This window comes from Camelus ferus, chromosome 33 (genome assembly GCF_009834535.1).
Source record: "Camelus ferus isolate YT-003-E chromosome 33, BCGSAC_Cfer_1.0, whole genome shotgun sequence".
NCBI classification, from domain to species: domain Eukaryota; kingdom Metazoa; phylum Chordata; class Mammalia; order Artiodactyla; family Camelidae; genus Camelus; species Camelus ferus.
The window spans coordinates 3,714,400-3,732,363 of NC_045728.1; the positions used below are offsets into that span (position 1 = coordinate 3,714,400).

At 53.6% G+C, this 17,964-nt stretch overlaps 1 protein-coding gene across 1 annotated transcript in view; it reads left to right on the top strand.

Annotated features, from left to right (window-relative positions):
• The window catches only part of NFRKB (nuclear factor related to kappaB binding protein), a 32,132-nt gene that overhangs the window by 6,969 nt on the left and 7,199 nt on the right, over window positions 1–17,964 (top strand). The window contains 20 exon segments of the mRNA XM_032472542.1: window positions 150–277; window positions 923–1,097; window positions 1,533–1,694; window positions 2,239–2,312; window positions 3,062–3,146; window positions 3,505–3,685; window positions 3,916–4,024; window positions 4,253–4,379; window positions 4,605–4,670; window positions 7,914–7,993; window positions 8,083–8,129; window positions 9,373–9,433; window positions 9,830–10,004; window positions 10,877–10,983; window positions 11,350–11,473; window positions 11,652–11,731; window positions 11,853–12,073; window positions 12,173–12,425; window positions 12,844–13,056; window positions 16,023–16,790. Coding sequence (XP_032328433.1) covers window positions 150–277; window positions 923–1,097; window positions 1,533–1,694; window positions 2,239–2,312; window positions 3,062–3,146; window positions 3,505–3,685; window positions 3,916–4,024; window positions 4,253–4,379; window positions 4,605–4,670; window positions 7,914–7,993; window positions 8,083–8,129; window positions 9,373–9,433; window positions 9,830–10,004; window positions 10,877–10,983; window positions 11,350–11,473; window positions 11,652–11,731; window positions 11,853–12,073; window positions 12,173–12,425; window positions 12,844–13,056; window positions 16,023–16,790 — 3,236 coding nt within the window.

Here is a 17,964-nt window from a genome sequence, read left to right on the forward strand (position 1 = left end):
CCTGTCTCTCCCGCTGGGCGGCAGGCTCCACGTGGACACGATCCCCCTGCCCCGCGCGCTGTGCTCTCGTCAGCACAGAGCTGACTGCGTTTCCAGGGCGTGTGACGTGTTTGTTGACAGCGTGTCCGCGGTGGCCTCTGCTCTTTCAGACGGACACTTCAACCCCGAGGTGGTCAAGTACCGGCAGCTGTGCTTCAAGTCTCAGTACAAGCGCTACCTGAGCTCCCAGCAGCAGTATTTCCACCGGCTGCTGCGGCAGATCCTGGCCTCGCGGAACGTGAGTGCAGCGGGGCGGGGGCCGTGCCCCGGTGGCGGGAGAGGCGGGGCGGGGAGGGGCAGAACAGAAGAATGCCACCCGTGAGGCCCTGACACAGCTCAGTGTATCTGTCTTTCTCACGACCCGTTCTGAGATGTGTCCTGATTTTAGAGGTGAACGTGAGAAAAAAGACTACATCGTAAAATCGATGAAGTGTAGCTTCAGCGTTTACCAAGAAAGAGAGGCGGCTGCTGGCTCCGTGGTGGGTTGTGAGGGAGAACCAGGTCGCTCTGAGGCTGCCAGGGCAGGGTGGCGGGGGTGCCCAACGGGGACGAAGTGCACCAGGCTCGGCACCCCCGGATCTGGACCTGTCTTGGGATTCTTCGGGGCGAAGTTGTTCTGGATCTAAGTGGTTCTTTAAGCTTCTTTATGAAAATATTTGGGTGTCTGGTGTAGGTATTGATTCTTGATGGAGCAGTCCAACACACAGATTTGGGATTTTTCGTCGTTTAGTAATAACACAAACCCTTTGTCTTTGGGCATGTTCATGTGCGAGCCTCTTTGTGACGGGGAGGGAGTTGAGCTTGCGACACAGTGACGAGAACCAGGTGTAGACTTGGGAATGTGCCAGAGCAGGCTTTGGCTGAGGCCTGTCCGCTCTTCCAGGACCTCCTGGAGATGGCCCGGCGCAGCGGCCCCGCCCCGCCCTGCCGGCAGAAGCGCCCGTCCCCATCCCGCACACCTGAGGAGCGGGAGTGGCGCACCCAGCAGCGCTACTTGAAGGTGTTGCGGGAAGTAAAGGAGGAGTGCGGGGACACGGCCCTGTCCTCTGATGAAGAGGGTGAGTGTCCTTGGGCTCTGGCGGGCTGGGCACCCGTCCACACCCACAGCCTGTTGTCTGGTTGGAGCCAGTGGTAGCGTTTCCTCCCAGCAAGGAGGTGTCCCCGCGGTCTGTGGGTGGAGGGTCGGGGCTCAACCCGGAGACACTCCCGTCAGGTGTCAGGTGGGGGCGCTCTCAGCAGGCTCTCTGGTCCCGCGGTGCCACTTGAGGGACTGCTTTTCCCCTCACAGGAGAGGAGTAGTGCCTGTCGGCCCCGCAGTGCAGCCCCACCGCTCTTGAAGTCTCTCTTCCTGGAAGAGCCGTTTAAGTGACCTGAGTGCTCCAGCCGTCTGGGGAGGGTCAGGAAGGACGGGGGAGCCCAGCCTCCCTCTTGTTGGCTTAGCCTTCTTGAACCCAAATGGCCACTTACTCAGTCTCCCCTATTGGAGTCCACAGCCACGTTGGATTTACAAGAAAAATTTTCTTTTGAAGATCTCAGCTCGTGGCTTCCGAGCTCTCCAGCACGCTCTCCTAGCCCCGCGGTGCCCCTGAGGGTGGTGCCCACACTCTGCACCACGGACATGAAAACCTGCAGGTGAGCATGAGCGGCTGCCGTGGGTTCCTCCCGCCAGGGGAGCGGAGCGGGGTTCCTGAGAGTTAGGAGATTTGGAGCAGGTTTTGTGTGGTTCCACTTTTTCACAAGTAGCTAGGCCAGCCGGCCTTCCTGCCTTTGCTTTGAAATTTACCCCAGGAACTGATCAGCTGGCATTTTGGCCTAAAGAAAGCAGAATCCTCAGTCAAAATAACAATACTAAGAGACGATTCAATAGTAGAACAGAAGGGGTACCAGAGCCAGAGCGGTTTCTTGGCATGTCTGTGGAATTAGAGAACGTTTTAATCAGGAGATGAATCAAAGAAGAATGTTAAGAAACTTGCAGGTGTTTTAGGAGTAGCTAAGGGTCGTCTCTGAGGTCACTGTTACTGACCAACGTACAGAAGAGCTGCAGAGTGAGCCTGTGGCTGTCGGTCCTTTCAGCACCGAGGTCAGAAGGGAAACTCAGGAAATACCTTACTTTCGAATATTGCAAGTGACCAGAAAGCAGTGAATTTGAGTGTTGTGGGAGTGAACAACCATTGTGTGGCTTGGTTCCTCTTCTCTCAGATAAGCTAGAGCTGGGGGAGAGTGACCTGAAGGTCATGCTGAGGAAGCACCACGAGAAACGGAAATACCAGCCGGTAAGACGGGGACTGGGGTCTGATCTCTCCAGATCTGGTGTCCCCTTTCCTTATCCTTGGGGGCAGGAGCAGCATGGGAGGCCCGTTTCCATCAAGGATGTGAGGAGAAGACTGATGCTTTGATTGCATAGGGCGTCTTAGCGCGCCGTCGGGTCCACTCTTTAGGACAGCGCTGCTGTGTGAGGCTCATGGAGCTCGTCTCCAGTCCTGTGGCTGCTGAGCAGCAGAGCCAGGCGTCGGGCCTGGGTTCCTCCCGCTTGTTCCGTTCCTGCCCCTCCAGTCCACCACATTGAGGTGGCGCCAAGCCAGAGCATAGTGGAGGAGGAGAGGCAGGCAGTCGGTCCCCGGTGGAGCGGCGAGCTGGGAAGAGCCCCATGCTGGAGTTAGAACTGAGTTCTGTCTCTGTCCTTGCCACTTACTGTGATGGGCAAATCCCTGATGTCTCTGAACCCCACTTTCAGTCTTTGTAAACTACACTGCTACTTAACCAGACAGTTAGAAGAGCATGTGAGGTGAGAGGTGCGAAAGAGCTCTGTCAGCTTTAAGTGCCGGGTGTGAGCAGTTGGAGCTGGGCTCTCCCTGCCCTGTCATGAGGAGCAAATAGTTCTTAACTCTGTCCGTTTAAGTTCAGTATGATTTCCTCAAGTGCACCTGACGTCTCATTGTATCTGTTAGGTAAGCTGGCAAAATGATCAACAGTTGTAGCTCCTTTTCGGGGCCTCCGTGACGAATCTCACTCTCATGTCTAGGATCACCCGGATCTTTTGACGGGGGACCTGACTCTCAGTGACATCATGATGCGAGTCAATGCTGGCAGGAAGGGCTCTCTGGCAGGTAAATGGTGGCCCCCAGAGGAGGCCGTTGTCTGGCTGTGGTGTTGCATTACACCCGTCGGCACGTTGCAAAAAAAGATGAAACCACCGCATCCTTCTTACTGGTGACCTTTGTTTTGTTATTGCCTCTTTCAGATTTATAGGTAGACAGTGAGTATAAAACCAGTACAACAGATCATTGAGTCTTTAAATCACTCATTGGGTTTGGTTTAAAATCAAAACAGAACAAAACTACATGTCTTCTTACTGAGATTTTTCTTTTACTTCTCAGCTTCGGCAAAATAATACGCAGATAATACTCGTCGTTTTCTGGTGTAGAAAATGCAGTTCTGTGACTTGTGTTGCTTTTTTCTCTCCAGCCCTGTATGACTTGGCTGTCCTTAAAAAAAAGGTTAAGGAAAAAGAAGAAAGGAAGAAGAAAAAAATAAAAATGATCAAATCAGAGACAGAGGATCTGGTTGAACCCCTGAGCAGTGCTGAAGGGCTTCCACCCCTCTCCCAGGCTCCATCCCCACTGGCCATACCAGTTATCAAAGAGGAGTAAGTGAGCGACCGGGGTGACCAGTCAGGCATGCTCCCAGGGCTGGTGCTCGCTGTGAGCTGGGCTGGGTTGACCCTGTGAGCCTTGAGTCCTAGGGGTCCTGGGGAAAGTGTATATTGTGGTCCTCTACTGAACTTTCTTATGACTGCTAGGAGGCTCGGAGGGCCTAAAGCAACCTGGGGGTGTCTTGGTCTTTTTGGTGGTTCTCAGATTTTTCTTCCCTCGTTAGGCCTCTTGAAGACCTCAAGCCTTGCCTTGGAATCAATGAGATATCTTCCAGCTTCTTCTCTCTTCTGTTGGAGATCTTGCTGCTGGAGGGGCAGACCAGTCTCCCTATGGTAAGCCTTTTTGGAAAAGTCAGGTATACATCGAAGTTTCAGGTTGTGGACATCTTCAGTGGTCTGTGGCTCGAGAAGCAGAGCTCTGGGTCCCCCCTGAGCTCCGCAGCAGACTGAGTCTGTGACCTGGGCACACTGGACGAACACAGCCAGCTTGTTCCGGCGCAGCCGTGGGATGGCTGGTGTAGAGTAGAACTCTGACTGGCTTCTGCCTTTACTTTCCCTCAGTTGGAGGAGCGAGTTTTGGACTGGCAGTCCTCTCCGGCCAGCTCCCTTAATAGCTGGTTCTCTGCGGCCCCCAACTGGGCAGAGTTGGTGTTACCAGCCCTGCAGTGTCTTGCTGGAGAAAGCCGCGGTAAGGTACTTCTTTCTGGGGAGTCAGTATCCCCTCCCCGCCCACCTCCCAGTCTAAGAAATCCTCTTAGTAAGCTGAAGCTGGGCTGGTGAAATCATCCTGGCTTTGCAGGGTGCTGTCCTGAGGGCCATTAGCGTGGGGAGGTCGGAGCCGGGTTGCCTGTTGCTCTCGGTTTAGCGTTCTCTCGGACCTGCGCGGCTTGTTTATGGGCTCCGTTTCTTGCAGCTATGCCTTCCGGTTTCTCTCCCTTTGTTGAGTTCAAAGAGAAGACTCAGCAGTGGAAGTTGCTTGGTGAGTAACGCACGCCACTACCTGTAACAGATTTTCCTTCTGTTTCCTCCCCTGAGCTGCTTGTGCCTTCCAGTCAGTACAGGCCAGGGGAGTGTTGAATAGGGCGGTAGTAACCCTTGTTTTGCTCAGTAGAAGAATCCTTCAGGACCCCTCTGGGGCTCACGAGGTCTGCATTCACCCCATCGGGTGTGGCTGCGGTGGCCTTGCCCTTCGCTGTGACGCCCGCTGGGGCTGGTGGAGTTGAAACCTGCAGGGGTGTTCTACAGCAGCTCCTCCGTTTCCGTCAGCCACGTCTATGGTTTTAGATTAACTTGTAGCAAAGAAATTACTTTCCTTCCTAAGGTGGGCTTTGCTTCTGAGGACGACGTGTTGGGCAGCCCCGAGCAAGCTGTTTCTGAAGAACAGGCTCCCTTTGTTGCAAATGTGGGAGGTCCCAAGTGCAGTGTAAGTTGTGGTGACGTGCGCCTGAAATAACTTGGTGACCGTTACCTGGGCAGGGGGTGATCAGAGGAAGACGCAGTGTTGGTCTCCTGGGGAAGCACACATGCCTGTCCAGTGTCTGTGAGGAAAGCAGAAGGTTCATTCATTCTTTGCAGCGTGTATTCAGCCTCTGGGTGTCAGGCACCGTGGTACATGCTGGGCATGTAATGGTTTGTAAGTTAGACAGTGTGCTCCCCTCTTGGAGTTTAAGGTTTGTTTGGGGGACAAATACTCATTTAAATGAAATAAGCTTACACATTCTGTAAGGGAAAATGCTAGAAGGCGTGCGCGTCTGTGATGAGGCATTGGTGTGTGCAGAGTCAGCGCTTTCCTGAGAAAGGTGATTTGAGCAGAGGTGTCAGCGGTGACCCGGGATGAGCTGGGTGGGGGGTTGGAAGCACTCCCTGTGGAGGGAGCAGTGTGGGTCGGGGATGCCAGGGAGACAGGATTTAAGGTCACACAAGCTTGCGTAGAGATGATGCTAATCTGGACCCAGACAGGGAGAATGGGTGAATTTGGGAAAGTTTTAGGTGGTGAGAGCCAGAGGACCGGGTTATGGATTGGACATGGTGAGTGAAGGAGGAGGGCTGACAGGCATCACTTCTGCTAGATTGGTACGTGGTGGGCAGGGGTCCTGCCAGCAGCAGAGGTGGCCTTGGAGGACGTCCAGGCTTGGGTGAGGGGGACAGTCATGAGTGTGGTCTTGGACAAGCTGCCTTTGAAGTACTGAGGTGGAGAAGCTGACTAGGCAGTGGGATGGGTGGGTTGAGGGTCCAGACCAGAGGGTCAGGGTGGAGAGCTGTGGGCACACACCGAGTGCTTGGAGCCGGAGGCCTGGGGGGAAAGTGTTAGGAGAGAAGAGGGCCTCGGACTAAACCTTGAGAAGCTCCGCGGTGGAGGAGGCGGAGTGAGGACACGTGGAGAGGCAGTGACTGCAGAGTCAGGAGGTAGGGAGTGGTCACTGGCCTTGACTGTTCCTGGAAGGTTTAGGAAGATGAAGACGGGGTTTGTGGACATGGAAGAAGTGATGAGTTTTTTGGAGGAGTCATTCGTTAGTGGGGTGACGAGGGTTAGGTTGCTGGCAAGCTGATGGCCGTTCGTGAGGCCAATTCGTAGTGTCTTCAGCTTGTGGGCCAGGAGCTTTTGGCTGCAGCCGCTCAGCTCTGCCCTGTGCAGCACAGCCGCAGACAGTGTGAACCAGTGGCCACGCAGCTCTGTTTACAGAGCAATTCGCTGACCTTCGCGTCCCCGGTGGAGACTTGTACACACATATCGGGGCTCCCTTTCTGCAGCCACGTGAATGCTTCCCAGCACCCCCGTTACAGAGCCAGTGAATCGACTGCACTTTCTAGCGGCTTAGCGGGGGAGGGGAGGGCAGGAAGGGGGCCTGGTGGCCAAGAGGGGACTTTCTAAAATTTTATTATTTTTTTAAATTTCAACAATATTTTATTGTTTAATGGAAGTACTGGGGGTTGAACCCAGGACTGTGTGTGTGCTAAGCATGCACTCTACCCCTGAGCTCTACCCTCCCCCACCACAAGAGGACTTTTTTTTAAAACTGAGAGAAACTTAGAGTGTGTCTAAGTGTTGATGGAGATGATACGAAGCGGAGAAGGGAAAGTCAATCGTACAAATTCTGATGCCAGTGGGTCAGCCTCAGATGGCAGGAGGCGGCTCCTCTGTTTTCGTTGCGGGGGAGAGACTTGGTGCACAGCAGTGGGCTTGTAGGTTTTATTTGCGGGAAGTTTGAGGGGGTTTGGTCAGACGGCTTTTCTGTGTGAAGTGGGAGGGAGAGCGGCGAGCTCAGCTGTGAGCGGGAAGGGAGGTTGACAAGAGTGGGGACAGTTGTTCTAGAGCGAGTGGGGAACCAACTTGTCAGAGATGTGGTTAGCTCGCTGGGCAGATGGAGGGCCCATGGGGGCTGCTCACACTCGTGTATAGAGGTGTCCTTTGCTTTCCTCTGGGTTTTCTTTCTGGCAGCCCTCAGCTGCCTGAGTTGAAACTTGGAGAAGGTGGATAGTGCAGAATTTGAGCTTTGCTCGAGGGCAGTGGTGCAGATGGGAGAGAGGGGCCTTAGGTGTTACTGTGCCTGTTGTTGAGATGGTGGGCGTGGACCCAGAGCTGAATTGGGGAAGACAGGGCTGATGGGAGCAGGGAACTGGGGTGTTTGGACTGGCAGTTGAGACCGGGTAGCATGTCGATGGGAGAGGTAAACACGCAGCAAGCGGAGGGGAGGCTGTTGTGGCTGGAGAGCAGGATGTGTGAAGGTTCTCGGCCCTGAGTGTGTGCTGCAGCTGTTTGGGAATCTTCTCAAAAAATGCTGATGCCTGGACTTCACCCACAGGGTTTTCGATTAACTGCCTGAGTAGGGCCCTGGCATTCATTGTAAAACGTTTCTGGGTAATTCTCATGCACAGCTAGAGTTGAGAAACACTGGATTAAGCGTTTTGAAGGTGGAGCAGCTTTGGGCAATGACAGTCCGGTTGTGGTTGTGGGAGTGAGTGGCTGGGGTGCAGTGGAGGGAGGGGGGCCCTGGGGTCACATGACTGAGCCTTGAGGATGCTGGGTGGACCGTGTTCCATGCGGACATTTCAGGTTAATTTTCGTGAGTGGTGTCACATGGGATCCTGAAGCCCTTCTGCATGTGGACGCCCAGGCGGAGGGTCGTCTGTGCGCAGGACCGTTGCTGCAGGTCCCGGCAAGTTACAGCAAGCGAGGAGAAAGGGAATCTTACTATTTTTTGCCTTTTTGCTTTTTTAATAGGCCAGTCCCAAGATAATGAAAAGGAGTTAGCTGCCCTCTTCCAGCTGTGGCTAGAAACCAAAGACCAGGCCTTCTGTAAGGTACAGTTTTCAGGAAATACCAGCTCTCTCTGTTGGGCTTCCAGAACCCTTGAGTCCATCCACCTGTGCCTGTTTTCCTTTTTCTCCAGCAAGAAAATGAAGACAGCTCAGATGCCACGATGCCTGTTCCTCGGGTGTGAGTATAATGCTGTGATGGGGGGTGGTTAGTGTGTCAGAGCTGTCGTGGGCTTGGGAGGTGCCGGGGGTCCATGGACCCTTCCCTGCCTCAGCCTCCCCAGGGGGGCAGCACACTCCCACCGGTAGAGTTGCCCAAGGGGCCTTTGAGGGGTGCTGTCCGCCTGTAGGTGCCTGCTTTTTCCCGAGCCCCTTCCTCAGTTCCTGCTGGAGAATGGTTCATCCAGCCCATCTTCCTCATTTTCCCTGTGAAGTGGAGGCAGGAGTCTGGGTGACTCTCTGAAGGTTAGTGACAGGACCCAGGCAGGGTTCAGGTCCCCAGCCTCTCTTCCTGGTCTCTGTGGGTCACCCCAGGCGATGATGTCCAGCCTGTCGTGGCCCCTTTCTCCCTCAGCTTTGTTGAGATGGAATTGTGTGAGTCTAAGTGTGCAGTGTGAGTCTAAGTATGCAGTGTGTTGACTTTATGCATGCATGTAGTGAGGTGATGGCCACAGTAAGGGTAGTTAGCACATCTGCCACCTCACGTAATTATCAGGTTCTTTTCTTGCAGCGAGAACATGTAAGGTCTTTGTTAGCACCTTTCAGTGTGTGATGCAGTATTGCTGACTGCAGTCACCATGCTGTGCGTGAGGTCCCCAGGACTTTATAATTGGAAATCTGTACCCTTTGACGAGTATCTCCCCATTCCCCCCACCCCCAGCCCCCGGTAACTACCATTTTAGTCTCTGTTTCTGTGAGTTAGGTTTTTTTAGATTTCACATGGAAGTGATACCATCCAGTAATTGTCTTTCTATGGGATTTATCTCACTTAGCCTAATACCCTCTAGATCCATCCATGTTGTTTCAAATGTCAGGATTTCCTTCTTTTTTTATGGCTGAGTAACACTCCACTGTGTGTGTGTGTGTGTGTGTGTGTGTGTGTGTGTGTGTGTGTGTATGTTTTCTCTATCCATTCGTCTACTGATAGACCTCTGTCATGATTGTTCCCATGTCTTGGCTCTTATAAATAATACAGTGAACATGGGGGTACAGCTATCTCCTCGAGATAGTGATTTCCTTTGGAAATATTCCCAGAAGTAGGGTTGCCGGATTGTGTGGTGGTTTTGTTCTCAGTTTTCTGAGGACCCTCCATACTGCTTTCCAGAAATAGAAAAAACACTTGTAAAAAGAGGGCACTCGTGTTGCAGAGGGAGTGGCTCTGGCTGCTGGAAGGGGTGATAGATCCAGAATTCTTTGTGTTCCAGAAGAACTGACTATGTGGTGCGGCCCAGCACAGGAGAGGAGAAGCGAGCTTTTCAGGAGCAGGTAAGAAAAAGCTGGAATCTGGTGTAAATCTCTGCATCTTTGAGGCCACGTGGAGAGCTCTGAGCCTGGCTGTCCTTGCGTCCAGATTCTTGGAGGACACTCACACCCTTAACCTTAGCTGTTCTGTTGGTATTGTTTTGAGGGGGTAGTGATGGTGTGAGAAGGCAAATGAAAAAGGTTTTGATGCTTTTTCTTCCAGATACAAAACACACATTTACCGCTTGGTCCCTTTGCTAGTGACTGGCTTTTGGGGACCATCCTTTTCCCACTGTGGTCGGCTTGGTATTCCTCATGGAATAGCCTGTTTCCTTCCTGTTCTGAGGCCCCTTGCTGTTTGGGGGCTCTAGAGAGGACCCCCTTAATTCTGACTCGGGAGCCTTGCCCCTTCTCTTGCAGGAGCGTTACAGGTACAGCCAGCCCCACAAGGCCTTCACCTTCCGCATGCACGGCTTCGAGTCTGTGGTGGGGCCTGTGAAGGGCGTGTTCGACAAGGAGACCTCGCTCAACAAGGCGCGAGAACACTCCCTGCTGCGGTCCGACCGGCCCGCCTACGTCACCATCCTGTCCCTGGGTGCGTGCCTGCCTTCGGTCTGCTGTACCCCTAGTCCCTGGGCGTGCCCCCGCCCCCATGGCGGAGGCTGGGAGGGTCAGTGCAGCTTCAGGAAGCTTTGGGGTTTGGGACACGGAGGGGCAGTTCTGCCTCCAGAGATGTGTGCCAGGAACCCGTGTTTCTTCCCTGGAGTCTAGGCCCACGTTTACATTCATTCAGGAGTTGTTCACAGGCTGCTGAACAGTTAGCTTAAGTACAGGAGTTTGCTTCCTCCAGACTAGGATTCCTTTAAAGAGGTTTTTAACCTTTTTTATGCCATGAATCTCTTAGGCAGTCTGGTGAAACCTCTGGACAGAATATCTTTCAATGCCTAAAATGCACAGAGTTGCAGAAGAAACCAATCATACTGACATCGTTATCAAAATATCCAAACAAATTTAGGGTGCAGAAATACGTGCGTTTTTGTTGCACTGTAAAGTGACAAGCCCTAGGAGCAGGTCTGATGGCTCCTGTGACCCCAGCCATTGTGAGTGGAAGTGAGACTTCGAGTTGCCTGCGGCTGTGCTAAGAAAATACCTAATTTCTGCTACGGCGTCGCAGTGCTGCCAGCTTGTGTTTTGTTACCTTTGTTCCTAATTGAAGGAAGTGCTGAATTTCAGTGAAAGTGGTCACTTTCTCCTGCCTGAGTTCCCGCACCCGCTGAATTCTCAGGGACCTTCAGCCTCGGCTGAGTGTGCAGGATGTGTGGGAGACTGTCCCTGGGGGCAGCGTCCGCCTGGTGGTGGGAGACTGTCCCCGGGGGCAGCATCCGCCTGGTGCTGGGTTGGCGTTGGGCATGGAGGCCCTCCCTGGGGAGCCCTGCTGACACTCGGCTTTGTGTTTTCCGGTGTCAGTCCGCGACGCCGCGGCCCGGCTGCCCAATGGCGAGGGCACACGGGCGGAGATCTGCGAGCTGCTCAAGGACTCCCAATTCCTGGCGCCGGACGTCACTAGCACTCAGGTAGGAGCAGACAAGAGCTTGAGTTTTCTTCCAGGATGGACGTGAGGTTGCTTATGGGGAAATACAAAGAACCTAAATTACATCAAACTGCCGGGGGAGGCGGAGGGAGGGCGTCTTGAACGGGAGCAGCTCTGACCCTGACCTCGCTGTCGGCAGCGTTTCTTTTTCAGCTTCTGCTGGAGGTTGCCTGCTCACATCCTGGGGGTGACAGCGCCCCATCTCCTGGGCCTTGTAGTGTCTCGTTTTGCCAAGTGACAGGGTGACCATGGGGGATGGGCCCTGTGTGTCAGCCGTGCCTCACACCCAGTGCTTTTCCGCTGGAATCCACGTCTGCCTTGCCCTCACCACTTTGCTCTGGGGCTCCAGGTGAACACGGTAGTGAGCGGAGCCCTGGACCGGCTGCACTATGAGAAAGACCCGTGCGTGAAGTACGACATTGGGCGGAAGCTGTGGATCTACCTGCATCGCGACCGGAGCGAGGAGGAGTTCGGTGTGTGAGCTGCGGGCGATGTGCCCGCTAGACCAGGGCTGCCTCTGACTTGGTGCCCCAGTTGCGTCCTTCTCGGTGGCATTTGGGCAGGACGTGGTTGTAGCCCTGGCTCTTAGAGGAGCCACTCCTGACTGTGCTGAGGTTAAGCCTTTACTGAAGCTTCCACTTTTGTTTGCAGAGCGGATCCACCAGGCCCAAGCAGCTGCAGCTAAAGCCAGAAAAGCCCTTCAGCAAAAGCCCAAGCCCCCGTCCAAGGTGGTAGGTGCCTCCTGGGGCGATGGCGGCCAGACCTTCCCTTAACACAGTGCGGCAGGAACCGCGGGGGCCGAGCCGGCCCTCGTCCCACCTGCGTGTGAATCCTCTTCTCTTCCGCTCACAGAAGTCCAGCAGCAAGGAGAGTTCGGTGAAGGTCCTCGGCGGTGGCCCTTCCGAGCAGAGCCAGATGAGCCTCAGTGACTCCAGCATGCCGCCCACCCCGGTCACGCCTGTGACCCCCACCACCCCCGCTTTGCCCGCCACCCCTATCTCCCCTCCGCCTGTGTCCTCAGTGAACAAAAGCGGCCCGACTGCTGTCTCAGAGCCAGCCAAATCTAGTTCAGGGTAAGTGCTTCCGTTCCCCTCCAGCTTTCTCCCTCCAGAGTCCTGTGAGTCCGCCTCCTGAGTTGTCTGTCTCCTGCTTCTTCTTGGTGTTCCCCACAGGGTTCTTCTCGTATCTTCCCCGACGATGCCACAGCTGGGGACCATGCTTTCCCCAGCTTCCAGCCAGACTCCACCAAGTTCTCAGGCAGCTGCCCGGGTTGTGAGCCACACTGGCTCGGCTGGGCTCCCCCAGGTGCGGGTGATGGCCCAGCCCGGCCTTCCTGCTGTGAATCAGCAGTCAGCGGGGCCAGCGCCCACCCTGCCACAGATTCGCGTTCCAGCCACTGCCACACAGACCAAAGTCGTGCCCCAGGTAAAGAGGGGCAGCAGGTGGGCCCGGGCTGGTCTGTGAGTCTAGCAGGCAGTCAGGACCTCCAGACCTGTGACTCTCAGTCTCAGGCTCCTTCCACTGTGCCTCTAGTCTTAGCCATGCCACTCACTGGCGTGATCTTAGAGAAGATCTCCTGCCTCAGTCTCCTTTACTTTAAAAGGGATGTAATACTTGCTCTCCGTGTGTAGGAATAAAATGCGATGTTAAATGTGAAAATGTTTCTGAAAATTAAGGTGTTCTACCCAAATATAAAGAAGTTAACTCTTAGAGAGCGTTGAGCCCTGGGCACTGTTAGGTTAGCAGTGCCTCAGAGGAACGCTTCTGGGTGGTGACAGGCTGGAGGCTCTGCGGTCTGCGTCTCAGTGTCTAATTAAGCTCCTGGCCTCCTGCCCCGAACCAGACAGTAATGGCCACCGTGCCGGTCAAAGCCCAGACTGCGGCGTCCACGGTGCAGCGGCCTGGACCCGGGCCGGCGGGGCTCACGGTGACGAGTCTCCCTGCAGCAGCCAACCCTGTGAGCAAGCCAGCCACCAGTTCCCCTGGGAGCTCCGCTCAGGGTGCTCCCACAGCTGCGGTCATTCAGAACGTCACGGGACAGAACATCATCAAGCAGGTAGGGGGGCGTCTCTCTGGGTGGGTCTGACTCCTTTGTCTGAAGAAATCAAAGGACGGTTGGACAGCGATGTAGTGATTTGTGATCTTTGGTCCTTAGGTCATAGGTATATTTATTTTATTTTATTTTGTCTTTAATTGAAGCGTAGTTGACTGACAGTGCTAGTTTCAGGTGTACAGCAAAGTGGTTCCCTTATACACACACGTACATCTATGTATTTTCAGATTCTTTTGTGTTATAGCTTATTATGAGAAATTGAAATTGTTCCCTGTGCTCTACAGTAGCAGGTCCTTGAGTTCATAAGTGTTTCAAGTGTGAGTTTCTACCAAGGGCAGTGCAAGTTTGGTAGATCCCAAAGGAATTTTTTGTGTGTTTCTTTTCATATAATTCAGCGTTTATTAGCTGAGTTTCTCGACTCAGCTAATGACTTTAACTTACTTAGTTAAAACCCTGTGGAGTAACCTGATAGACTTAATTGGCATTTCAGTTTACATCCATACAACTAGAGTATGTTTGTGCTTTCTTGGTTGTGAATACGCAAGGGTAAGTGGTGAACTTGGAGGAATTGTCAGGTAGAAAAGCAGTGGAATGGTGATGGGAGCGCTTCCTGTGCATCTGCACCTGTCCCACCTGTTACAGATGCTAAACGTTGTGGTCCTTAAGATACCACAGGGTGGGCGCTTCTCTTGTCCCCGTTTTATACATGAAGCAGTGGAACCACTACTGATAAAGTGTCCTTTTTTTTTTTTCCATCAGACAAGTATTTATTGAGTGCTTTTTGTGTGCCCGGCACTGTCCAGCAGGGGCTTGCACAGGCTGGGGCTCAGAGTGTCACAGAGTCTGGGGACAGATAGGTACCTCGGGGTCAGCCGCAGCCAGGGCTGTGGGGATCGGTGAGCAGGAGGGTGGAGGGGCCAGAGGAGGTCTCTCCGGGGAGATGGCTGGCGAGAGAGATGAGGGAGGCGGGAGCGGGTGCTGAGCTGGGGTGCTCAGGGGTTCTCAGGGCACAGGAGCAGCAGGGAAGGGCCTTGCATCTGGAGCATGTTGCAGAAACAGCAGGAGGGCTGTGTGGCTGAAGCTCGGTGAGCAGGTGTGTTTGTGTGAGAAGGCGAGGTTGCCAGTGGTTAAATGGTGTCAGACTTCCCCTTTTAATTTAAACGTGGGAGACTGTGAGCCAGGGTGATGACCTCGCTTACATTAAAGGAACCTTGCCTTTGCGTGGAGTGGAAGCAGGGAGGCCAGGTGGGAGGCATCGCAGCCCTGCAAGTGGGGGTGGCTGCCTCCGCCATGGTCGTGGGAGGTGGAAGCAGGGCTGGGAATAGCCCCACGGCTCTTGGGTGTTGCTGTGGTTTCCTGAGACAGAAGAAAGCACTGAGGTATGGGACCTGTAGGACAGATTGAGACAAAAACACTGAAGCCAGCGCCTGCGTCAGTGTGTGAAGGGGAGATGAGGCTGGAGAATTGCCCACTCACTGGACGCAGGTAACGAGTGAACTTGCCAGGGTTCAGAGGGCTGTGGCTTTTGGGAATGGATTCAGCAGAGACTATGAGGCGAGAAAGTGGAGACAGTGAGTGTGGGTGATTGTCAGTCTTGCGTTTGAAGAGAGCAGAGAACTGGGGCTGGAGTCGGTGTGGGGTGAGCAAGGGTTCACGGTGTTTCAGGAAGGGAACTGCGTTCTGATGGCAGGGAGTGGCCCGGTAGAGGGGGTGGCTCATGAGATACAGTCCCCCAGGCTGGAAGGGTAGTATGTGTTCCACAAGGAGGTCGGCCTTAGGTGGGAGTCGGCGTGTGACCCTGGAAAGTCTGGCTTGTCACCACCGTGACGTACTCTCAGAGTGGAGGTTGGCGCAGCCATAAATAGGTGTTTTCTTTTTTTTCTCCCTAGGAGAATAGTAAAGGAGTTTTATTAGGGGAGCAGTGCTGTAGACAAGAGCGGGCCACACAGACGAGGGCCAGGTGTTTGGGGTGCTCTGTAAGGTCGGGTCACAAGGTGCCTGATAGGCTTGTGCGCAGGTCTCTGGATGGTTGCAGGTGAGATAAGAGGTTTAGGGTCCTTGGGGTTTATGACTGATAAGGTGGGCTGAAACAAGCCATCCTGAGCTACTGTGAGATTAGGCATCGTTACCTGGGACTGTTATTTCGTTAGGGCAAACACACGCCGTGAGGAATGTAGTTTATTTGTTGAGGGATCCCAGGCAGACATCTGAGAGCCCAGGAATGGGGGTCGTTGGACTTGGAAGGACACTAGTGGGCCCCGCCTTCCCCCTGACAGATGGGCAGTGGCAGATCTTTGGAGCAGGAGCGAAGGTTTCATCTCCATGTCTGCTTCCTGCTGAGCGGGGGGGTGGGGCACTGTCCCTGCCTGTCTTGCCAATCTGCATAAATGGGCATTTTTGAGACAGTGGGGGAAATGCGAATGTATGTTGTACTATTTGTAGGTGATTACTAGGTAATGACAGGTGATTATTTTTTAACTTCGAGTCTTTCTCGAGGTTAGAGACATGTACAGAGGTGCAGTCAGCCCTCTCCTTCCTCCGGTTCTGCGTCCATAGGTTGAACCAACTGCTGATCGAGCCTGCAGGTGCAGAGGGCTGACTGTCCTGCTCCATTTCATGTAAGGGACTGGAGCAGCCGTGGATACCGAGGAACGACCGTATTTCTCAGTGAAATGATACTTCTTGGTTTACTTTAAAGTACTCCAATGCCCTTCCACCCCAGCACTCCGGAGAGTGGGGAAGGGTAGAGAAAACACAGCTGCCACGTGATCGGTTTTGAAGCTGGGTGATGGTACATGGATTTGTTAGACTGTTCTCTACTTTGTGAATGTTTTCCAGAAGTTTTCAGAGTAAAATGTGAGAATGATTTATGGAACACCCATTTCCCACGGTGGAGCTTTCCCCAGTCCTGCTCTGTAGCCCATCCCGCCATGTGGCCCCCTTCATCAGCGCTCTCCCTTCCCCTCCAGGTGGCGATCACTGGGCAGCTTGGCGTGAAGCCCCAGGCGGGCAGCAGCGTGCCACTCACAGCCGCTAACTTCCGTATCCAGGGTAAGGACGTGCTGCGCCTGCCGCCCTCATCCATCACCACGGATGCCAAAGGCCAGACGGTTCTGCGAATCACTCCAGACATGATGGCCACGTTGGCCAAGTCCCAGGTCACCACAGTTAAACTGACCCAGGACCTCTTTGGGACAGGAAGTGGCACTGCGGGCAAAGGCATCTCCGCTACCTTACACGTCACTTCCAATCCCGTCCACGCGGCTGACAGCCCTGCCAAGGCCAGTCCGGCCAGCGTCCCTTCATCCACCCCAACAGGGACCACCGTGGTCAAGGTGACTCCTGACCTCAAGCCAACAGAAGCCTCAGGTTCAGCTTTCCGCTTAATGCCAGCGCTTGGTGTGAGTGTGGCTGACCAGAAGGGGAAAACTACAGTGGCCTCTTCCGAAGCCAAGCCGGCAGCCACCATCCGCATCGTGCAGGGCCTGGGAGTGATGCCTCCCAAAGCGGGCCAGACCATCACGGTTGCGGCCCATGCCAAGCAGGGGTCGTCAGTGGCCAGTGGGTCCGGCACTGTTCATACCTCTGCGGTGTCCTTGCCCAGCGTGAACGCTGCCACGTCCAAGACTGTGGCCGTGGCTTCTGGCTCAGCCAGCTCCCCCATCAGCATTGGGACCGGAGCCCCTGCTGTGCGGCAGGTCCCTGTCAGCACCACCGTGGTCTCCACGTCGCAGGCTGTGAGTAACGGTGGTGGTGAGGAGTAGCCTTTCCTCTCGGGAAGCGTTTGTTAGGGGTGCAGACTAGACGCCCTGTCTGTCACCTCCTTGGACCCAAACAGGCTTATTTATTGTAAGACTTAGTTATTTAATTTTGAAACATGTGTATGAAGGTGTAGTGCAGGCGTACATTCTTAAACAAATACCAAATAGAGCAGAGGTATGTAAACAGGAAACTCCTCTCACTGCCCTCTGATTCCCCTCCGTGAGGCTCGTTACTGGTGGTGGTTTGGCATTTATCCTTCTCCTTTCTCTGAGCATCTTCGTACACGTAGTTAAAAAAAATCCCTGAGAGATCTCAGTCTGTATATTGTTCCATGATTTGCTTTATTTACTTAAAAATGTCTTGGGGGTTGTTCTGGATCCCACACAGACACTGAATGTGTCCTTTTAGTGATACCGTGGTGTCATGAACCAGGGCCACAGTGAACGTTCGTGTTGTGCACGCGAGCACGTGTAAGTTTCAGAAATGGAGGCTCCAGAAGGGGCCAGGGAGACCCCCGTGTTCAAAGTCTTGCCGTTCCAGTCGCATTACCACAAAGGCCATCTTACACTCCCATCAGCCAGTTCCCTGTTTCCCCCGTTTCCTACCCAGGCTGGATATCTTGTATTTTTCAGACTTTATATACCCGTCTTACTGCCAAGAAGAGTTTCTCCCCGCCTCCCTGATCTTTGGTGCGGTTGGGCATCCCTGCGTGCAGGGGTTGTTCCAGGCCCTCCAGGGGTGGATAAATCCTCGCCAGTTTTCTTCTGGGGTGTTTGGCCTTGCCATGTTGTCTGAGCTGGCACCAGGTTTCTGTCTTCCGGCTGTTAGTGCTTGTACGTTAGAAAATGCTTTCTTCCAGTCTGTCACTGTTTAACCTTGCACACGAAGAGTTCTGCTCTGCAGGTATTTTATCTGATTGAATCTACCAGCATTTTCTTTTATGGCTCCTAGGTTTTGTGTCTTGTGCCTTTTTTACCCCAGGGTTATGAAGATGTCAGCCTTCATTTTCATAAATTATTTTTAGAGTTTTGAAGGAAGTATAATTCATAAATCCATTTAAAGTATATTTTTGTGAACGGCACATGGTAGAGATGGCATTTTGTATTTTTCAAATTATTCCAACATCGTTGACAAGTAAATTTTTTCCCC